The sequence below is a fragment of the Copidosoma floridanum genome, unplaced genomic scaffold (genome assembly GCF_036245765.1).
Source record: "Copidosoma floridanum isolate Cflo_tuat_1 unplaced genomic scaffold, Cflo_Japanese_pri ptg000009l, whole genome shotgun sequence".
Lineage (NCBI taxonomy): Eukaryota > Metazoa > Arthropoda > Insecta > Hymenoptera > Encyrtidae > Copidosoma > Copidosoma floridanum.
The window spans coordinates 8,925,850-8,947,189 of record NW_028321886.1 but is presented as its reverse complement, the minus strand read 5'-3'; the positions used below and the strand labels follow the sequence as shown (position 1 = coordinate 8,947,189).

General features: G+C 44.3%; 1 protein-coding gene across 1 annotated transcript; it reads left to right on the top strand.

Annotated features, from left to right (window-relative positions):
* Window positions 1-2,976: 2,976 nt before the first annotated feature.
* Wat (worker-enriched antennal transcript) lies at window positions 2,977-6,943 on the top strand (the record flags this gene model as incomplete). The annotated part of the gene is made up of 2 exons (XM_089589767.1): window positions 2,977-3,118; window positions 6,353-6,943. Coding segments are annotated over 2 exons (264 nt in total), but the record flags the coding sequence as incomplete, so codon positions are not given.
* Between the last annotated feature and the right edge of the window lie 14,397 nt (window positions 6,944-21,340).

Genomic DNA, 21,340 nt, shown 5'->3' with positions numbered 1-21,340 from the left:
AGTGTGCAAGTGCCATTATGGGTTCCCTTCGTGCCGTTACCTGCACACCGCGTTATAACGTGCACCGATACAGCTCTCGATCGATCGGCCGATCCCACGCGTCCGAAAAATCGCATATTATGTGTGTGTATACGTGTACATGATTTTTTTTTTTTTTTTTTTCTCGGCGTGCGAGTACACGTTGCCCAAGAGGCGCGAACATGACTATGGGTCCGAAATCAATGTACCTACGTGTTGCTAGTGGGTAATGCCGCCGCGGACGCAAACTCGATTTTTACCGATTTTTCGATATTTGCGCTGTTATAGCGGCTTTTTTTTCTGTGTTTTTTTTGTTGTTTTTTTATTTATTCATTCTCTCTTTTTTTTTGCGTATTACGTTCATGTAACATGCGCGTGCGTGTGAAAGGGGACAAAAAGCAAAGAACACACATACTCGAGATTCGCGTCTTATTGCGTCGCTCGAAGCATTGTCCTTTAACCTAACCAGTGACGTTGCGAAAGCTCCCCCTCGCCTGTGTAATTAGTTGCGAGTACGGCAGAGTTGGGGCCTTTTTTTCCCTCTCGGTTCGTATATATGTGCACGCACACCGACACGATTTTGAAACTCGGGTGGTGTTTGCTCACGATGAAAATGTATCGATACCCTCCCAGGGTGTTATTACTTACGCCTCACCACCAAGTCCTTTGGCACGTCAGCCATACGTCATGTGTTTGTTATTATATTTTAATCGCAGGCTCGGCTGCTGCCGGGACGCTAATGTTAGTTGTGTGCAGGGCAATTTCTTTTGACGATCGTACTATTATTGTGGTTACCTTTTCTTTTTTGTTTTTTTTTTTTTCTTGCCAGTACATGTATACTTATCGTCGAGTTAATTTGAAGAAAGAAATGGATTTTGTGCATGTATCTCCTTATATGGATATAAATCGAGTCAACTACTACACGGTACTCAATGCTGTACTCGTTTGCTTATATTGGAAAAATATTGTGAAAATTCGTTGTACACTTGAGTTTGAAAACTGCCAACTTTCTTATATTTTGGAGGACATGTGGTACCGAGGTGAAAAAAGCGCTTGTCCGTCTCCAAAGAACCCCTGGTTGACGAATTTTTTTTTTTTTTTTGGTGACCAAGTTATCGTATACAAACACATACTTATATATAAACCCTCAGCACTTACGTGTCTCGCGACGATAAACTTGGACTTGGGCGTTTCACGGGCCCACTTAGCCGGTACTACTATTGCCACTACCGATACGTATGTTGACGCATTAGGTAATACTCGACTAATATGTACACCTATAACGCGTACGTAACAACGTGTTGTTGTCACACAAGTTACTATATACTCTATATGAATATACTCACTGATTTACCTGCCCAATAACTTCCTCTTTTGCCAATCGCTGCAATCGCGACCCAGATTTTCCGCGGCGCAACTATACTATCGAAACATAAATATGAAAAAATAAACGAAAAATAATTGCCAACCGTTCGTTGATCGTGACGTATTTTTACACAAATGCGCAAATCAACTTGAAAAAAAGTACGTACACTTACGAACTTGGAAAATAGGTGTATACGTAGGACAGCCAAAATGATTAGCGCTACAAATCCTCATTAGGCTCGCAACGGCGACGTGACAATTAAATTTGCATACGTCAAATTTACCGCGCGCTAAAAAACACCTATGGTGTATAATCACCGTTCGACAGACGGCTCTCTTCCGCTCAATTTGATTTTCTTCCTTACACGCCATGGAGTACTCATAACGAGCTGCTCGCGATAAGCAATACAGGTGCTCGGTTGTATAATCAACGAATCCGGCTTATTCATTGTACCTACATGCGTTTGTCTATAAGTAAACCACGCCCCGGCGGGATAATTAATTTCCCGCGTATTAAATGCATGCACCGAGAGCTTCCCCCCTGTAATATCGGTAACGCGCTTGCGGTCTCGGGACTTTTGTTTCCGGCTGTATGTATACTTGCACCACCATATCGTATATTCTTCTTTATCGATTCGCAATGTGCTGTCCAAGACTGCGTGTAAGATAATTACGTTTATACATATATACACACGCGTGCCTTGTACAGGAAACTCAAGCGAATTTCGCTCGCATTCAAACGTCAGCCTCGATTAAACGGAATCGATACGTATACAATATTTCGTAATCACAGGTAATACGGCTCGCGCCCGCGATAAATCACCCGATGAAAACTTTGAAACATTAAAATCCCTTTTTTTTTTTTCCCCCAAGTCCCTCTCCATCATCAAAGTGGATGTATTATGTTACACGGCGATCAATCATTTCGAGAGTTTTCTCTATACCTCTGGACACGAGCGTTGAATTTTCCCAAGCTAATGAGGGTCCACGCGTGCGACGGAGAATATAGAAAAATTCGCATGCCTCCAGCCATCCTTTCTCTCTCTCTCTCTTCCCTCGTTGTCCCAGCGCTGTGTATACGCACTCGCGAGTCCAGTTCACCGTGCATATATACTTGCGAAATTTTTCGTTTCACCGCCGCTTTGCTCAATTGATTCCACGCGACTCGGCGCGTATGGCATCGCGGCCTTGTCTGCGATTATTCCACGGTATACGCGTTATTTGCATCTCTGTAGCCGTTTACGCAAAGTTCTTTTTTTCTTTTTTTTTTTTTTTTTTTTTTCATCAGGTATCCGAGTATCGCGGCGATTTTTACAACTCGTGGCTCAAAATAGGCCCGATAACACCCTGCCGAGTTGCGCAAAATTTTTTGATATTCAAACCAACTCCGGCTCGCAAGAGACTTTACGATTGTGCGTGTAATAAATGCACGATCGCAAAACAGGTTCCGTTGGCCGATAGGGGAGGTGGACGAGTTTTTGCTCGTAAAACTAGCGTCTTTTGGCGCAATAACAATCGTACAGGGATGGCGATGAAAATTTTTGTTTTTCCTCATTGCAGATCGGCACCGTGCTCCTGGCAGTCCTGGTGGTGGGCCTCGCCCAGGCGTACACCTACAACCAACTGCTCGCGGGAATAGCGCCATACGTCAGGCATCAGTCGTGGGTCGCCCAGCCCCTACAGTCGTCCGGGCTGTCGAGTCTCTCCGGGGGCAGGGACCCGCGCTCCAACACCGGTAAGTCTCTCTGTCCCTTTCTCTGTCTCGGTCACGATTTCAAAAATAGTTTCATATGTCTCCCGCCGAATCACTCGAACTGGTTGCGGTGTGGCGCGGCCTTTTTTTTTTTTTTTTTTGATTCTCGATATAATAATCGCCGCGAAACCGTAAAAAGTTGGCAATAATCCCACACTAAAGAAACTCCAAATGGGCCTATCAAATTCCGTCCGATCGCCCGTAATTTTATGGTAATCTGGAAAAAAAAAAATGGAAAATCGTGGTAGTAAGTAGTTTGCGTAATTCGTGGCGTTCAATTTTAATCACACGCGCGTGCGACCGTACGCGAATTTTCCAATGCGCCGCGTCTGATGTATACACTTAATAAAATACGCGGTACAAGCCAACTACGAGCGCGTGTGTTTTTTTCCCTTCAAATAACGCGACTCACGCTGGAAATAACAGATGATAATTTTCGCAAAGTTTTTTTTCCCCCCGCGAACAACGCCATTGTTCGAAGGTGTATGGTGTAACAAGTCGCGGGCTAACAGAGAGAGCAGATGTCGCTTGCGCTACTTGACGCGTACGCTATGGTTTTTTTTTTTTTTTTTTTTTTTTTTTATTTTCCTCATTGCACGCAAAGAAGGTTGGACGCGCTGGGGTTGCGTAAAAGAAAATAGATCTTGGAGGAAAATCAAATTCTTTGTTTTTTTTTGTTTTTTTTTTTTTTCGACCGAGGGAAAAGAGAAAGTCTCGAGTGTGGCCTTATCCCAGGCTATCCCGCGGTGCAGCGCCGCCGGAAGTGGCCCCTCGATACCGAACACACGTAAGTGAAGGAGAACAGATCGACGCGATTACTCGCGCTAAATTGCTCATAATCGTTAACCTTCGCTCATTCTTTTTTTTTTTTCTTCTTCGCACGAGTGCCTACATGTAACGAAAAAAAAAAAACAGCACTTTTTCACGTTTCTATGTACCACCAGAGTCACCTTGCTGATATTTAGAGAAAATCAACATCGTTACGCTTGGCCACGTATACATATACAAGCCGCGCATTATTACGTTACAACGGACATTATTGATGTATAACGCGATGTAGGCGACCTAATATCCGTTTGGCCAAAAGCCAGTTTCAAGTTTTTCCAGATCCACATTGGTGCATAAATTAACTCCGATTGCCAACCGATTTTTCATCGAAGCACATATTTATAGTAATAATAAATAATTCGGCGTAGCAATTTCTGAAATTTCCTGTACAATAAGAACTCACTGCTTTTATTCGTCCCTCCGCGCACGCATTATTGTCGTTACGTATAACGTCCGATCGGAAAATTCCTCGAAACCACAGGAAACAAAAGCCGTGTGTATATAAATAAATGTTAATCAGCGCGTGTGTGTATTGTAAAAGACGCGAGTCGAAAATCGCGGAACAATGGGTCTCGTTTTGGTTTTCAATCGCAGCGAAAAGGACAAAAAAAATTCAGCACAATCGACCGTACGGCTCCGAGAGAGGGGATTATATCGACCCTGGGCCACGCGAGCGTATAGGTCGGCGAGAGGCAACGACCGCGAAGGCCGCGCCATCGAGAACCGATCCCCGGTGCAACGCGCGTGTAGTAACGTGCAACGCTCGCGTCAACCAAAGACAAGGAATGTCATCAGCAGTACCGGGGGTGCCAGGGAAAAATATATGCGGACCTTGACTGTGTTATAATATACACATCTCACATGAGATCGCGTGCTCGAGCACTGGCCCACTGTGCATCATTACGTGGTTTTGCGCAAAGCTAACTTTTTTTTTTTTTTTTTCAACCACCGCCGATTGTTATTTATTCGTACCTACTAATAAACGTTGGAGCACATAAATGTACTGCAAAACGCTCGGATCGCTGGTACGCCTAAACTCTGATTTCACTTGTCTATATGAGCATATACATCCCCGGGGGCGGACTATAATACACTCTGAATCGTTCCGTAATTGCATACGCGCGCGTGCGTTGGACAACACGCAACCGTTCGTATATGTATTTTCAAGTGTTCGTGCTCTATTATTTCCCCGATCGGTCACACGCACGCACCTTAGGTCTCGCGCGTTACGGACAATCGGTCGCTCAAGTATGTACAGCCAATGGTTATTTATCGCATGGAGTGATGTAACCTTGATAAAGGCGCAATCGGACTCGCGAGTAATACCTTCAAGTCCCTTTAAACGGTGCCACGGTCTGATAACACGCGCTGCAGTTGCTAATTGCGCTCCGTCGATCGGTTGATTGTAGGTATGAAATTTCACAGACAAACGCTGGTCCTTGCAAAACGTACGACTAAATACTTGCTGCTATATATTTATCCGAACTCCGCGTCGTTCAGTTTTATTTCGATAGTACAGATACAAAGATAAATCGGCTGTGTGTTCAATGGGGTTTATTTATTTTATTTTTTTTTTTTTTATCCCTCCACCAGCAAAGTAGGCGATGCTATCGCCGACAGCCCAAACAATCAATCATACCGGTGGAGTTTAATCATAAGACTTTCGACACCGCTCGATTGGAAAAAGCAATAAAGAGCAGGGAACGTTTAATAAAGCAATATTTAACTTTTTTAATGAGTACCACCAGCGCGCCCTCGTTTTCCTGCAGTGCACATACATAGTTTTGGGTAATCATCTTTTATGCGCGATTGATTTTTCAAACGAGAGCCATTTGCAGTTTAGATGCTGAGTACCGATATTTTTACCTAAATCCGTTCGATCCTCGTTATTCTTGTACACAACAACTAAATTGTTTTTTTTCCCTTCCACGATCGAGATGTAGATCCAAACACCATTGTAACTCAAATCCTCGAAAACTAGTAAATTCCTCGCGCTCGGTCGGGGTGTCCGCAAGGATCGGATTAAATCGGCTGAAACCTTGCGATCAGACTCGCTTAACGTCAACGAGCGCATTATTATTACGTATATATATATACCTGCAGGTCACGCACAGTTGAGCCCGATCTTATTGCCGATCACGACCACTTGCCGGTTAACGCGAGGCGATCGGTATACGCTTAGCTCCGGCAAGTTTTCCACCGATCGTATTTTAATTAAACGAAAAGCCGCGGTCCCAATACCAGTACTTAACGCCGTTATCGTCATTTTCCACCGTTACATCGAATAACCGTCATTTTCCAAGAAAATTGAAATCACAGGCGTCCATCAAAATGTTTTTTTTTCTTCTTTTTTTTCATGCTTCTATGTGATTGATGTTTTGGTTGCAGGGCCGATTCAGTTCCCGCCAGGACCTCCCGGCAATCCAGCCGACACGAGCGGCGTGATAGTGGGAGCCAGCGGCTACGGCTTCGTGCCGCCCAACTCAGGTAAACAGCTTGGGTCCTACTGAGTCGTTGCTCCCTGCCTCCTCCGATGCGCCTGGGAGTACCATCACGTATATATACCGTAACGTGACCACAGACGCATATAGAATTTAGCCACGACTACTTTACTTGTGGATTAAGTCCCGAGCCGTTGTTATACATCGTTAGATGAAGCTGGTGGTGGTGGTGGTTTGGCGATGCATACGTCACTTGGCCGAATGTAAATAATAATAATTAATCCCCGCCTCGGTTTTCCACCTGTGTGACGAAAAAGTATTGCAGCCCAGCTGTAAATATGCGTGAGAGATGTATGGGCTATTGTATAAGCTGTACAAGCTTGTAATATGCGCGCAAGCGAGCACATGTGTATGTACATATATCACTATGATTGTTAATTAAATGATTATTATCCTGTCGTTTGTTGTCTCCCACGATCCTCCTCGTACACTAATTGAATTAACTTTGCAATCAATAAAAACTATTTATACCACACACACGCAAAACTTTGGTCCAAAGTAATCTTTTAATCCTACGGTGAATGGAGAACCTGGTGCTGTCTGACTCCGATGTGGGTGTTTCAATGTAATTTAAATTATTATTATTATGTATAAGAAATATACCATTTGCACGTATACTCGAAAGCATGTTCAGCAGTGACTCGAAAGTCAAAGACATTATATACTCCATCTCGTTGGATGAGTTTTTTTTTTTTTTTTTTCTTTCTTTTTCATTTTACAAGCCTCAGCACCACATAAGGTATATAATATCTAGGTGTAAGATGCACACTTTTGCTACAACAATTAATTCACCGCATCGGAGAGCTTCAACGACCATCTCCCAAGAGCCATGGTTCGGGATGCACTTATGTAGATTTGATACCTGCTTGAACCTAATATTTAATTATATACATGCAACGCCATGAAAAATCTGCAGAGTATGCAGTATAGTCGAGGTGCTAAGAATCTCAAACACGAAGAGCCAATAACTTCTTTAGTCCGTAAAAGCCGATTAACCTTATGGAGGGTTTAGAAAGACAATTTGGTCAAAGTTCTTAGCTCTTCGCCAGCGCGTTAACTTATACCGCTTACAATAGAAGCCGCTGGCAAAGCACTGCAGAATAAGCCAAAGTATTGCCGATGGGCGCGAAAAAAGAAAAGCGTGTTTTTGTAACACCCACGCGTGGCTTATCGGTGCCGATCGCGACAGCAGGAGTTTCTCTGCTGTGCGCGGTGTAAGTATATTTATATGTAAGTAAGTAGATTGGCGTGCATGGCGTGCAAAGTTATTCCCTCTTTGTTGCGTCACGCAAAATGACTGGTCGCGTGGCGAATTTCATTTTTTGGCTGATGAAATGTCTTTTTGCTCCTACACACAGATACACGAAGAAATTGCGAGTAGCATGGGTGTGAGGCCGTTTCGGACTATTGTCGTTACTTTTATTGGCTTTTTTTGTCATACTAATGCCCGTGGAGCACACAAATCCTGTAAATAGATATACACAATGAAAAAGCGCAATCACCCACCGCGAAATGAGATTTTCTCAATATAATGTATGTTATACATATATATACCCACACGCACCCGTACGATTTTCGTTGCATAACGTCCACTTAATCTGTGCGCTTGCTATACGAGGTAAAAAGTTTTCGTTTATCCGAGCTCGATAATACAATGGTAATGTAGTGCAATGTGGGAAAATCGGTAACGTGTAGCTGAAAAGTGAACGGGCGACCGGAGAACACAATTTTTCCTGTAAATGAGTATGTAATAATTACGTTGCATGGCCGGTCATGATTGTCACCCAATTTCACCTCCCTCCCTTCCCATAAACGATTACTTATCGGTAGCAAAGACATATCTTACTCAACGGAAAAAAAAACAAAAAAAACAACCTAGGGCCAACTTTTTCCTTCTCCCGGTCCACGAATGTTGCCGGTACAAGATTGGGCACAGCTTAATAATTATACGAGATCGCAAAACGAACAAGGTCGTGCGCGGCTCTGATTGCCCGCCAGCCGGCACTTCCGGTCGATCCTCGACCGTACATGCAGGAGCAACGATCTCGTACCCAGTGATTACACTGCTCGGGCGCCGCGCTGACTGCACTTTAAACGCGAAAACACTGGTTTTACTCCTCTCTCTCCTGTTACGATCGCTCTTTTTTTTTCCCTCCCTCGGGTGGTAGTAAATCTTAAAATCACCGGTCTCGACGCCTGAGAGACATTACAAGTCATATCGTTCAACACCGAGGCGTACTTTGGCGACAGATTTATCTCCCCGTCGTGCCTCTTGTAGGATATACCCAACAAAAATCACAAGTAAATTACACGATCTGCCTATACATTTTACAATAACGCCAAATTCTCGGTGTTTGCGGTTCCGATAAATCGGTATGAGAAGTTATCCGATCGCTCGACAACAAACGGGGGGGGGGGCCAAACAACGACGACTCGATTCCCGATAACTAGTTACACGCGCGTAAGCGTGTGCACGTAATGGTTCGTCATTCGGTATGCAACGACGCGAATTTAAGCTAATGAAGTTGCGAGTCGGATCGAACGGAGGGTTATAACAAGCGCATACGGGTTGCGAGAGCACGAAGCCTACCAGATGGAGATATATACAGCCGGCGTGTATACGTATAATGCCGATATAACGTATTCGACAATCGCCGCGGTTCGTTTAATTGAGGCTCGGATCGGTAATGCCTAATGCATAAGTTCGTACATAAACGCTCCCAGGAGAGCGCCTCGACGTCTCCGGACACTTGCCAACGCACACGCGCAGCGCAACCGAAGCCAATTGACATTCCGTGGTGGACGTTTCAGCTATTGGCTTTCGGTATAGATATATCTCAATGCACCGGCGTGGCGATGCAACGCGTGCACGTGACGAACGCGCGGGTGGCTCGTCCAACCCCCTGAGCGTATATTTATACACGTGTACCCGTGCCTAATTAGCGTTGCAAAACTCTATGGAGCACATAGTTACACACATAATATATGTACTTGTGTATATGGTATAGAGCACAGTTCACCAGCTAGTGTTTCGTATTTGTTTCAGATTTTTGGGCCTACTTCTTCAATTAACCGAGGAGGACAATGCTGCCGCCGCAAGCGATATATATATGCACCGGAGCTTGCGACAGTAATGGACCAGACGATCGCGCAACTAATCGGTACACGCGCCGCTGGACGGTGCGCCGAGATTAATTAGGTGAGATCCGGGCGTGCATCCTCGAGAGCGATTTCGTTAATATATGCACCTCCATCTCTCGCGGCGGAGAGAAAGCGAGAGCTTGTTTGCCTTTATTTTTCCCCCTCTCTTCGATCCCCCTGTGCGGTTATTCACCAATCGTGCGTACGTGTACATATTAGGTACTTTTTATACGAGCGGGCGCTCACCAGGTGTGTACGTTAACGATCCGGCAGCATCGTACACACGGTACGGCCCCCCTTAGGGGTCACCACGCTGCTACGATGTAGTCACATTGTTCATTCATCATTGAGTGTATTCATTGATGGCCGATTTATTCATATAGTATACGTATAGCTTAGTCTCCGTAAGTCGACACATTATACTGATTTACATTTTTTATTATCATTATCAATATTTTTTATTGTATACATATATTACATCTCATGCATGCACACCCCACAGACGTTTTAATCCTCAAGCGAATCAAGTTACCTTGATAACATTTTTCAACACTATATATAATTATGTACGCTACTTTGCATGTGTCACCTATATTTAATCGCTTATGAATTAAGATATTTATAAATCATCCCGGGCTCTTAAAACAACGAAAAATGATGTTTCATTGCACAAAACCAGTTGTATATTTAGGACCAATAAATGTTATATACATCGAGCCGCATATATGCGGAAGCGTATAATTTTTTCACAAATTTAGCAAATCAATGCTGTTGGTTGAGTCGTAGGTAGCCGCACAAGTCAGTGTATACACAAATGCGTACGTAATATACTTACCACAAGTTGAGCCAGCGAACGAGCTGCGCTGCGCTTACGCGAATTATTTTAAATATATATAGTGTGGCCAACCTTTCAGTTCAGTGCTCGCCGCACGTAATATTCACCGGTGTACAACGAAATGATATACCCCAGCATTGTTGAATGTTTGAAGGGGGGACAAAAAAAAAAGTATTGTATTTCACGTGGAAATAACTAGTTACCAAACTATATGCACCTACTAATAAATGTTGTGGAAAGAACGCAATGTGCGCGAGTGTGCGTATGCGCATTAAAAAACACTCTGGTAATAATAACGCGTGAGCAACCATAAGAGCGGAGCAAAAAAGACGTAATGCGTATAAATATTTCCTTTAACCTTTCCCTCTCCCCTGTCACTTTGTGTTGCGTGCGGATTTTTACTGTATACGAGACGAGACACGTGTGAAATTTGCCATGGTCATTGGCACTTGCCGGAGCTGCAAAAACGAGGAGGTTTTTGCGTGTTACTCAAGACACGATGCTCTTGCTCGATCGTACACATCTCACGTACAGGAATGGTACGATTGACAAATAAATAATTTTATGCCGTAAAGTCATCCTAATCGGTGCAATGTACGCTTATTAGCGTTTAATGCAATGCATATTATACCCATTTAATATATATATATATACGCATAAGTATAAAGATGATGAGTTATTTGCCTATCAGCGTACCTATTGTAAAAAAAAAAAATGTGTTGAAACGAATCTCAATGACCAAGTATTTTGCAGTTGTAGAAAAAAAATTTGTTTTTTTTTTTTTCTTTGTAATTTTTATACAGATTTCTCAGTACGTTTAAGTAGATACTTGTTCATAAGTATAAATTTGATTGATTATAGTCTCAAGAGTGGACAAAAAATTTAAAATTGATCTATATTTCTTTAGCATGAGTTACCGTGAACATGTAATGAATCAGAGATGCTGTACATATTGTAATCAAATTGCAATGGAAACGATAAAATAAAAAACAAAAAAAAAAAAAAAAACTCATTTGAACGCATTGTTATTGTAATTTACCCACTTCTTAAACAAACAATATCATCCACCAAGTGCACACTCGGTCTAATTCACCTTGTATGTATAAATTACGAAAGTGATCTTTTTCATGGATTTATACGATGAACAAACACCTCGCCGTACATTATTCACCATTGAAAGCGTAAAGCCATAAAGATGTTTCGATAGTGATGCTACTTATGTATTTTCTTGAAATTCGAAAGCGTAAAAAAAACATGTTCAACTAAACACCTTATATCCCGGGCCCGCACTAAAATCAGACCGATGCAATTAGAAATTTCAAATTCGAACAATAATTCGCACTGACAAATCATTGTATTATGGAACAAAATTAACAAAAAAAAAAAAACTAGCCCGAGTACTTAAACGAAATTTCGGTGGTGCATTTTCGCGAAGGAAATTCAAGACTACAAATTATATGTAACGTACATTGGAATATTTAAATTTCACAACTGCAGCAGACCGAGAGCACTGCACTGCTCCCATTCCTCTCTCTCTCTCGTGTGCATAACTAGTTCTAGGCTAATCGAAGATCACCAACATCACGTAACGCCTCTGGTTTTTTTATTTTTTTTATTCATGTTTTCTTTTCTGAAATCCCAAGCAAAGAGAGAGAGAGAGAGAGACACTTGGCAACTACATCATACGTAATTATATCTTTACCCAAGCAGGCATGCCGATCGAGAAATTTCAAGATTTTCCACTGGAATCCGTAACAATCGGCCCCCCAAGGTCGCTCTCCAAGAAGCAGTGCACCACACACGACGTGCAGGTAATCTGCATTCAATCATAATAACTACTCACAGCACCTAAAACAGTTGATAAATATAATAAGGCGCCGGAGCCATTGTCGTTTCATGATACACTCGAGGGATAGCTTAAAAATTAGCTAGTGGCGCACATTAACGATACACACAACAGCAGGTACTTATACCAACATGAAGTGATGCCTACACGAGCTAGCCAAGGCGCGCCGCCCTTCCTACCCACGCATGTGTACAATGTAATTATGGGTGCACGTATGTATACGGCACTCCTTTCGCTCGCCAGTGCAGACCGCGCGTATAGAGAAATTTAGAAAAAAATCGTCGGCTCCCCCGCTCTCCTGGAAATCAATTCCAGCAGCGTCGTTTCAACGACTGTCTATTGTATATCTTGGCCATCACTGCAGTAGAGACGAGCGGGGCCTGTTAAAATGCTCCATCTAGTTTATTTATACGTGCATTCGGAGGCACTTTTATCTAAGTTGATTTCTACTCCGCCATGCATGCACGACAGTAAGGACCGATTGTCTTGGAAGGGGAGGGTGGGTGTAACGATTGTTTTTCACGCGGTGACGCTTTCAGAGCAAGATCTCGATCATTTTATGTACTGTATATTATAAATGGTACGAAGGATATAAATACGATCACATCGGGTGTACCGCATCAAAATCGACGCTGTTTATACATCCGAGTTTATTTGTACGCCCACTCGGTATATACATTTTTCCCAATTTCCCGCACGAACAGCTCGCATACGTATATACTCATGATGTGTACCTTATCATATTATACGTTATAATTATTCGGTAGCTCCGAGGTATGGAAGCGTGACTTTTGTTTTCACGCAAACGAGCCCCCGAGGAATTCGAGACGTGGGGGGGGGGAGGGAAAGAAAACTCCAACATTTGCATACAATCGTCCCATCAAATGTGTGCTACAGTAGTAAGTATAATGGTGCAGTATTCACACAATACATATACAGTGATTTTAATTATACATATGTATACAGTTACCTGTGCCTACTGATTTATCACGCTACCATATCATAGGTGTATACCTACTTGTACATGGGGGATGACGAACGTCGATCGGTATAAAAGTGGTACACAATGGTCGTGCCGTGTATAAATATATAGGGACATAATACTATATATACATGTGGCATAAAACTCTCGTTATCGCCATCGTTGTTATTATCACTGTTGTCGTGTTGATATTGTTATTCTTGTTGTTGTTGTACCTATTTGTTGTTATTTTTATCAATTAAGTAGCGGTCACATGGTATCCAAAAACACATAAGTGCGTTAAAAAAGCTTCAAATAGTTTTTATTTTTTTTTCACTTCACTTTTTTTACAATCGTATAAAACAGTTCTAAATTTCCGAGTAATAATAGTCGTTTCAACTTTGCACCCAAAAGTAAAGCCAATGAAGATGCCAGCTGCCTCATTAAAACTGACGCTAAAGCCGTACAAGGGAACAATATGCGTCCATTTGACAATTTGCCATTTTTTAAAATCTCGCTTCAGCACTTTACGATAATTTAAGTATGCGTTCTGTGCAACATCTGACAAAGTGACTCGCAGTGCTACATATTTTGCAAAGCGCACAAGTATTCTCTCTCAAATAAAAAAATAAAATAAATAAAAAAATTTGTAAATCAAAAGCTTTCGGTAAATTTCCGTCCGAAACGACTGATTGACACGGTAAATGTCTTTAGAAAGAGAATACAGTTGTGGACTGCAAGTATCGCAATAATATGAGCCGCGTCTGCCCGTGGCCTTCGCGGAATCCTGGAAGCTTGCGAAATGCACACAGAGCCCAGCCGAAACGTGATCCGGAGCACTGCAGAAGGCGTGGGCCGTGCCCGAAGGAAAAGAAGTGCGTTCCTTCCCTCCCGCCGACCGCGCGCGTGCGGTGAGCTAATCTGTATATATACATATGAAACCGATGTCGTGTAAAATACCAGCGCAAACTCCCTCGATTGTCTGGAACATTTTTTTTTTTTTTTTTCACTTTTCAGCTCTTATCTTGCTCGTCGACGCTGGGTGCTTTTCTCACTCCCCGTGCGACTCGTGTCCGACGAAAGTGTAATATCTCCGTGTGGACCGCGGCGGTCGCATTGTTCGCACGGGATTTATTCGCAAATTTACTCGGCGCGTATACTTTGAGAGGCAAAAAGTGCCACATTAGAGCTATGTAGAAGCCGGCGTGCATTAACCGAAGGCAACTCGATAAGTAGCTGGTATATACCCATATGCACTTTTAATGCCCGCATCCCGCGTCGAAGCGAAGGTATTTGTGTACCTACACGCGCCATATGGGTGAGGGCTATGCGTTTGTGCAGGTGTGCATAGTAACAGCTCGAAAAACAATGCCAGACTTCCTATATTTCAATATAGCTATCAGCAATCTCTCACTTCTCGTGGCTAAAGAATCAAGTGTTTTTGGTTTTTGTCTTCGAGTGGGTGTTGGCGTCACTTAACATTTTTCGCAAGCAAAGGAGGAGGAGCCATGCGGAAATCGGCACGGCATTTTTTTATAGGGTGTCCGCAGTGTTCATACTGATGGACAATTCCTCGATACTTACGGCACTCTGTCATAATTTGATTGGGACGTGCGAAAAAAGCGAGAGAGTTGTTTGGGAATGGCAAGCCGCCAAGGTGTAATCGATTCACTTTTTGAAATTTCAGGCACGGTGCCACACAGGTGCGTTGCGTGCTGTTATTTCACACCTACTTATATACATATAACGCCATCGCCGCGACCAAGTAACGGGCTTGCGATTGCCACCCTCGTCTTTTCCTGATTCGCGGCAAGTTTATTTTTAACAGTCGAGATCGGTAAGGACAGCTGGTGCCGATAAGTTGCCGGCTCCTGCTACATTTGCCCCGCGAGATAATATACCAGCAGTACCGTGGATATTTTACCATGGATCGCATTATATGTACGAGTAACATTTGGTAACGAAAAAGAAATTCACCAATAGGTATCGATTAATTATATATAAGAGAGAAACGCACATTTCGTAGATGCATGATGTTAATATCACAAAACGACCGTTTTACCATTAATCCAAAATGTTGTAAAAATTTGTACTTGATCGAAAACATTGAAAAATCATTTAATGGCATTAGACAGTGACAGCTGTTCGTGGGTCGACGACACTAAATCACGTTAACGAATCCAAGTGTCAATATTGCATTACGACGTCGCGCAAGGGGTTGAAAAATTAAAGGCGTCGCCGGACAACCGTAAGCTCTTTACGAGATTATACACCAACTTGTGCTCTTCTTACCCCCCGCCCATTTTTTTCTTACCAGAATTAGCGTTGAATAAAAAAACTCTCGCCCGGCTAACGCACCTCCCGTCAAACTTTTTACCCCCGGCGATTCGCAATGTTTTCGAGTGCGGGGGGGGATGTGAAACTTTTGCACTTAAAAATAACCCGTCTCGCGGGTAAGTTTTGTTTCATGGTGTATGTACGAGCTGCAAGGTGCTACAAGGACGCATCAAGTTTTTTCACGATACTCCGGGCGAAACTTTTTTAATCTTTACACCGTGGGGTCAATTTTATTACGAGGGTATACAACTGTACGTTTTCATCGGTAAATCAATCGGGTCTAAATGTAAATTACTCTAGACAGGACTACTGGACTTTTTTTTCTTTTTTTTTTTTTTTTTTTTTAATTTAAACTTTTGTTGTAAATGCACAAGAAAGACACAATATTGCCCTTTTTTCCCGCACCCCATAGGCTGTAATTGTCTATTTGTTTTTGCTCTACGTAACAACTACAAAAATACTCTTCCTGTACTTTTACGATTTGCTCGTGCCCCACGGGCTATCTTGTGCACTTGAAACTCGTAGGACTACCAATGAAACAAAGAACACCCGTCACGCTCATTGGGGTACACGATCGGTATAAGTATACCTAATCTAGATCCGATAATCACAAAGGTGGTCCTGGCTAATCGTCGAAATGAACGATCGACACCTCCGAGAACGATTTTTATGACCAATCAAAAGTGTTTTCTCATAATGGGGAGGGTGGGTCGACAACCCTCGAGACACTCGGTGCTTCCACGAGCGATTATTAACGATCGTTTGCAAAGTCATACAGTACGCGTCTCGAGGAGGGTGAGTGTAAAAAGTACCCACACCGTTAGTCTTAAAAAAAAAAAAACCGAGAAAAAAAACAGCGAGCAATCATTGGGTAGGCCAGATTTTTGGGTAAAAATAGCCATTCCCGCGGAGCAGCAAAAGTACGAGTAGGCATATTTTTTGCTTCCGTTTGGAGGGAAAAGGGCCGCGTCTCTTCAATTGCGTACCGTCGAAAACACGAGCCACATTAATAACGTACAGCAAACGGCATCGGCCGGCACGAATCAATTGCCTCTCTCTTCCCTCCATCAATAACGAAACGTCCGACACACACATATCGCCACGAACCACCCCATCGACGCGAAGGCCACCGCGGCCTCAGCCTCTGTGTTATGATATGTACCCCTTATACCGATATACAGCGGCAACACAGCGACGGTGGCGGTGCAAAGCCAGCCAGGCATCGTCAGCCTTGAGGCGAGGCCACGGCCACGGTCACTCTCCCGAGGTGGCTGCGCCGACGGCCCTTGAACTCGCGGCGTTGCACGCACGCCGGGCTCTATCCGCGGGCGCATCGATTCGTCTGCTCTAGAAACTCTGCGCCCCCGACCTCGGCAAGCCCTTTTTCCCAACCCCCCCCCCACCCCCTGGCGGCCAGGAGTCTTTGTCCTCTCCGGGGACGAACTGCGCCAGCGCAGAGAAAGGGAAGGGGAAGCGATGAGCTTGTATACATGTATCGCTGTTTTGCGGGGGGATGATGCGCGTTTTCGTCCGGACGGGAAATTGGCTCTTGCCCCGCGAGAGTGGGTGTATCTTGTTTTTTTTTTTTCATTTTTCATTAAAAAAGTACTCGCGCCCGACTGTCGGGGGCGCTAGGGCCAAGCATTTCGAGGGCGTCGCGGGCAAGGGTCGCCGGAACAAAGGGGCGCTCGTAAAGTTTTACCTCCCGGGGAAATCTGTTGGGCGTCTTCGATGTGTATACCCATTCGCAGTTTTAAAGGGATAATAGATACGCGGGAGATTGAAATCTCGGGAAAGTAAAGGAGACGATGATGTCTTCTCGCGTTTAGAGGGGGGGTGTGTAGGTATACATTTCGGAGCCTCGAGGGGTTGTTGGTGGGGCACATAAAAATACGTCGCTATAAATTTATACCCAAACGTTAGGTCCAGCTTCCAACGAACAATGGGTCTATAAAGTAGGGGGGGGGGTTATCGGAGCAGGCCTCCAAATGCATACCTTTTAGTATTTTGTCACGCGTGTATTTGTGATCATCGCGGCAAAAAGTATGTCGCATCATTGGGTAAGGAATGGATTGTTCAGATCACACAAAGGAGAGGAAGAGAACAAAGGGGTAGGGAGGAGATAAATTTGACCCGGCTGATTGATTGCGGAAGGGAGATCCGGGCCTGCCCAAAGTGCCCCATGACAGCAACATCGGCGGCAGTAGTAATAGCAAAATAGGAGTGGTAAAGTAGTCGAGTTCGCCACAAAGCCTATTGTTTCGGGAAGGTCGTAGTGGGCGCGTCCCATTGACACAAAGCGAAATCACCGGACATCCGAGTAATATCGCCCCCCACCCCCCCACTCGTATCTACTCCCCTGCAGCTGTGGGAGACGAAATCAAGACGCCCGAGGGCTCTGGCTCGTCTTTGTCGACTTTATCTGCTCCCCGGGCTTTGGCGGTACGGATTACGTTTATTCGCAACGTGCTCGTCGCCTCGTTGCCAACTCGCGGGGTACAGGTACTATCGACTCTTATGATTACATCTTTCATTGGCGTACGTGTACAGTATTTATATTCTTATGCCGTTATTTTATTATTATCGGTATCTTTCAACTGTGCAAAAAAATACAGGCAATGCTGAAGTGACAGGATATACACGGAGAAAAGCCAAAATCAGGGATGGATAATAGTTATAGGCAAACCCTTGAAGTAAAACATTGGCAGTTCGCTCACCTATACCCTGTACATCTCGGTGTTGTATATCTTTTTTCGATCGTAAAGTTGGGGTATATCCGTTGGATAGGCCCCCGCGCGCCCACGTAGCGGAGCTTTGAACGCAGCAATAAAAAGCACGTAACATCATAATGAGGCGGTAAAAGTAATCGCCAACGCGCGCCCCCTTTGTCTGTTTCTTTTTCTTCCTCCGCGACGGTGCTTGCACCTTCGCTTCCTCGAGCTTTTTTTATCAAGTTCGTTGTACCCGAACCTCCTGGGCTGGCAAACAGTGGATGTACGCACGAGTGAAAGGATATAAATTCCATACAAGCTGGCAATCGACGGGAGCTACGGTCAAGTGGTAGCACGTGTGTGCTTTCGGCGTTTTAATTTATCGTTCGCGTATACGGACGGCGATGAGCGCGAGTGGGGCACGGGTGTACGCAACATATAGCTCCGAGAGACAAAGGGAAGGGAGGGACCCCTGCGAGTATATAATATGTATACAGTTTCCCGAGACATTGGCCAAAAAGGTCAGAGTCCGTTGTCTTTGTATAAGCCACGGAGCACATACACACAAGAGTGTACGGGGTGTAATATCCGTGAGAGGTCGGGAGCTCCTGCTTCCACCCGCCCCTCCTTCCTCGGCAGCTTCTTCTTTGTTCTTCCCACCTGGTCTCCTGATGAAGCCACTGCCGTCGCGAAGGGAGGGGCTGGCTAGGTCATCCCTACGGGTCTATCCCCTCGCCCCTGCAGTGGGGCGCACCCGCGAGATCTCTCGGTCATGGGTAGGGGAGAACAAAGAAACGAGCCGCCCCCGCGTGAATATTGCAGAAACGAGCTCAGTAGCTTTAATCTGCTCTTTGGGCTCGTCGCTTGATGCCCGGTACTGGTGTATCTGGTGAAAGTGCGAGGAAAGCAAACAAAAAAAATAATAACAAGAATTAACATCCACGGGGCAAGCCAACACAATAGCGCGGGTTCATCATCAAATGCCGTTGGCAGTAACGAGTGAGGGTGTACATCGGAAATTTAACTTGAATGATCCGAGCTGTAGGTATACTATTAAAGGTGAATTTATACGTTAATGCCTTCCTGGTCTTTGTTTGCACTAATTCTCGCTGGGGGCGATTCTCAAGACGTCATCCTTTAATTTACATCTTACGTATACTTACGATGATGAATACTAGGAATTACCCATTCAATAGAGAGCACACCGGCTGGTTGTTCTCTGTCCACGATAAGCAAACTCAACTGCGACTTACGATGTAGCGTACTAATACTCCGTTTTGCCGAAATTATGCAAAGCCCGCCGATTTCCAATTTCGGGCGTGCCCTTCGGCTGTACCCCTCACCTACACACGTTATACAGTATAACTCAGAGTTCAATTGAATATAGAGCGGGGCTTTTGCGTTGCGGGGAATAAAAAAGAGTGGACCGTATATACTTTTGCTTCTCATGTATGAAAAAAGGTATTCTCCGAGCAGCCGCCAGTTGCGACCCTTTCATCGACCCACGCTCCCTGTATACATTTTTTTCCTTCCGTAAGATTTCTGCTTGGAGGAAAAGCACATTTTTCTCTTGAAAACAACGTTGATGCATATATAGTAACGCGAAAAAATTCCGAATGCGTAAGAAACACTAAGGAGTGCACGCGCAAATCGAGACATCGGTAGCCGGGGAGCCAAACGCTGGCAATTAACGAGTAAGTACACAATTTTTCCGAGGCATTTATTGCGTGTCTCTTTGTTCGCTTGCACGTGGCTATGGCGCGATTTGCCTGTATCCATAATAAAACCGAGCCCCTCCGACTCTCGGCAAAAGTCGGAGGGAGGGGAATCGGCGATATCGTGCCCCGAACGGAGGCAAGGGAACCGATGTCACGTACTAAAATCTTTTACTACCACTGGTGGTAATGCGCAGGGGTAGCTGCAAGAAAAGCTTCTTCTTCATCCCCTCTCGTGCTGCTCCTTGTCCTTTGTCCCCCCCCCCGTAAGCGCTACCGCGTTAGAAAAGTAAATCGCGCTCGGTGTGACTCAAGCCCGGGCCACCAGCTATACGTATGTATGATGTTTTTACTCGTAGCTCTTTGTTCTGTCCACCGAGGCACCCCCTTTCTCTCTCGCTCGCTCGATTATACTTGTGAATTATTGGCGCTTTTTACTTTGTTTTGTTTTTTATTGCATTCCGTCGAGGGGCTCCTCTCTTCTTCCGACCCTCTCCACACCCATGCTATTAACGCTGATTTAGAAGCAGTCTGGCACCACTTGGAGGGACTCGTCACTACTCGCCCACGACTCTACTGACCGAATTACTTTTCGAACCCAACCCGATCGGCTCAGTTGGTAGAGAAAAAGCAACCAAATTAAATAGTTTTTTTGCACCGATAGTGTCTCTTCCCTCCCGGGGGGGGGGGGGGTCGCGTGTATACTTAATGAAAGGCTCTATAGAGAGGCTTACTCCCTCCATCCGATGTTCCGTCTAAGACCCGAGTAAAAACTTGTCGGGCAAAACAGGTGAGTAAGGACGCCCAGGGGAGGTTACTGGGTGCGATGAAAACAGCGTAGACAAGGTTAAATCAATATTCCGATGTTATCCGTCGCGAATGAAAAAAAAAAAAAAAAAAAAAAACGCGGGTAATAGACACTCTCGAGTACACGTTGGAAGCATCGACGATTACTTCTCATCAACATTAATTTATAATTCCTCGGTTCTTGTCTACAAAGCTGATGTAAGTATCACATCCCATGAAATAAGCGGCGATCGCTTTGTTTGGCGTAAGACACGAGAAAAAAGGAAGAAATAGTCCATCTCGGAGTGCTTGCAGCTAAAGTTCGAAAGTCGCCGTGAAATAAATGACGAAGAATAAATTTAATTTATGTATACTTTACCGGCTCAATGTATCGCCAAAGCACCAAAAAAAAAAAAAAAAAAAAAATCCCAAAAAGTTTTAAAGTACAACTCGTCGTTTAGGAATGGTCAAAAGCAAAGGGGGAAAAAAAAAAAAAAAAAACAAATACGCGCATCTCGGTTCGTCGCGTTGCGTCATCCGCTC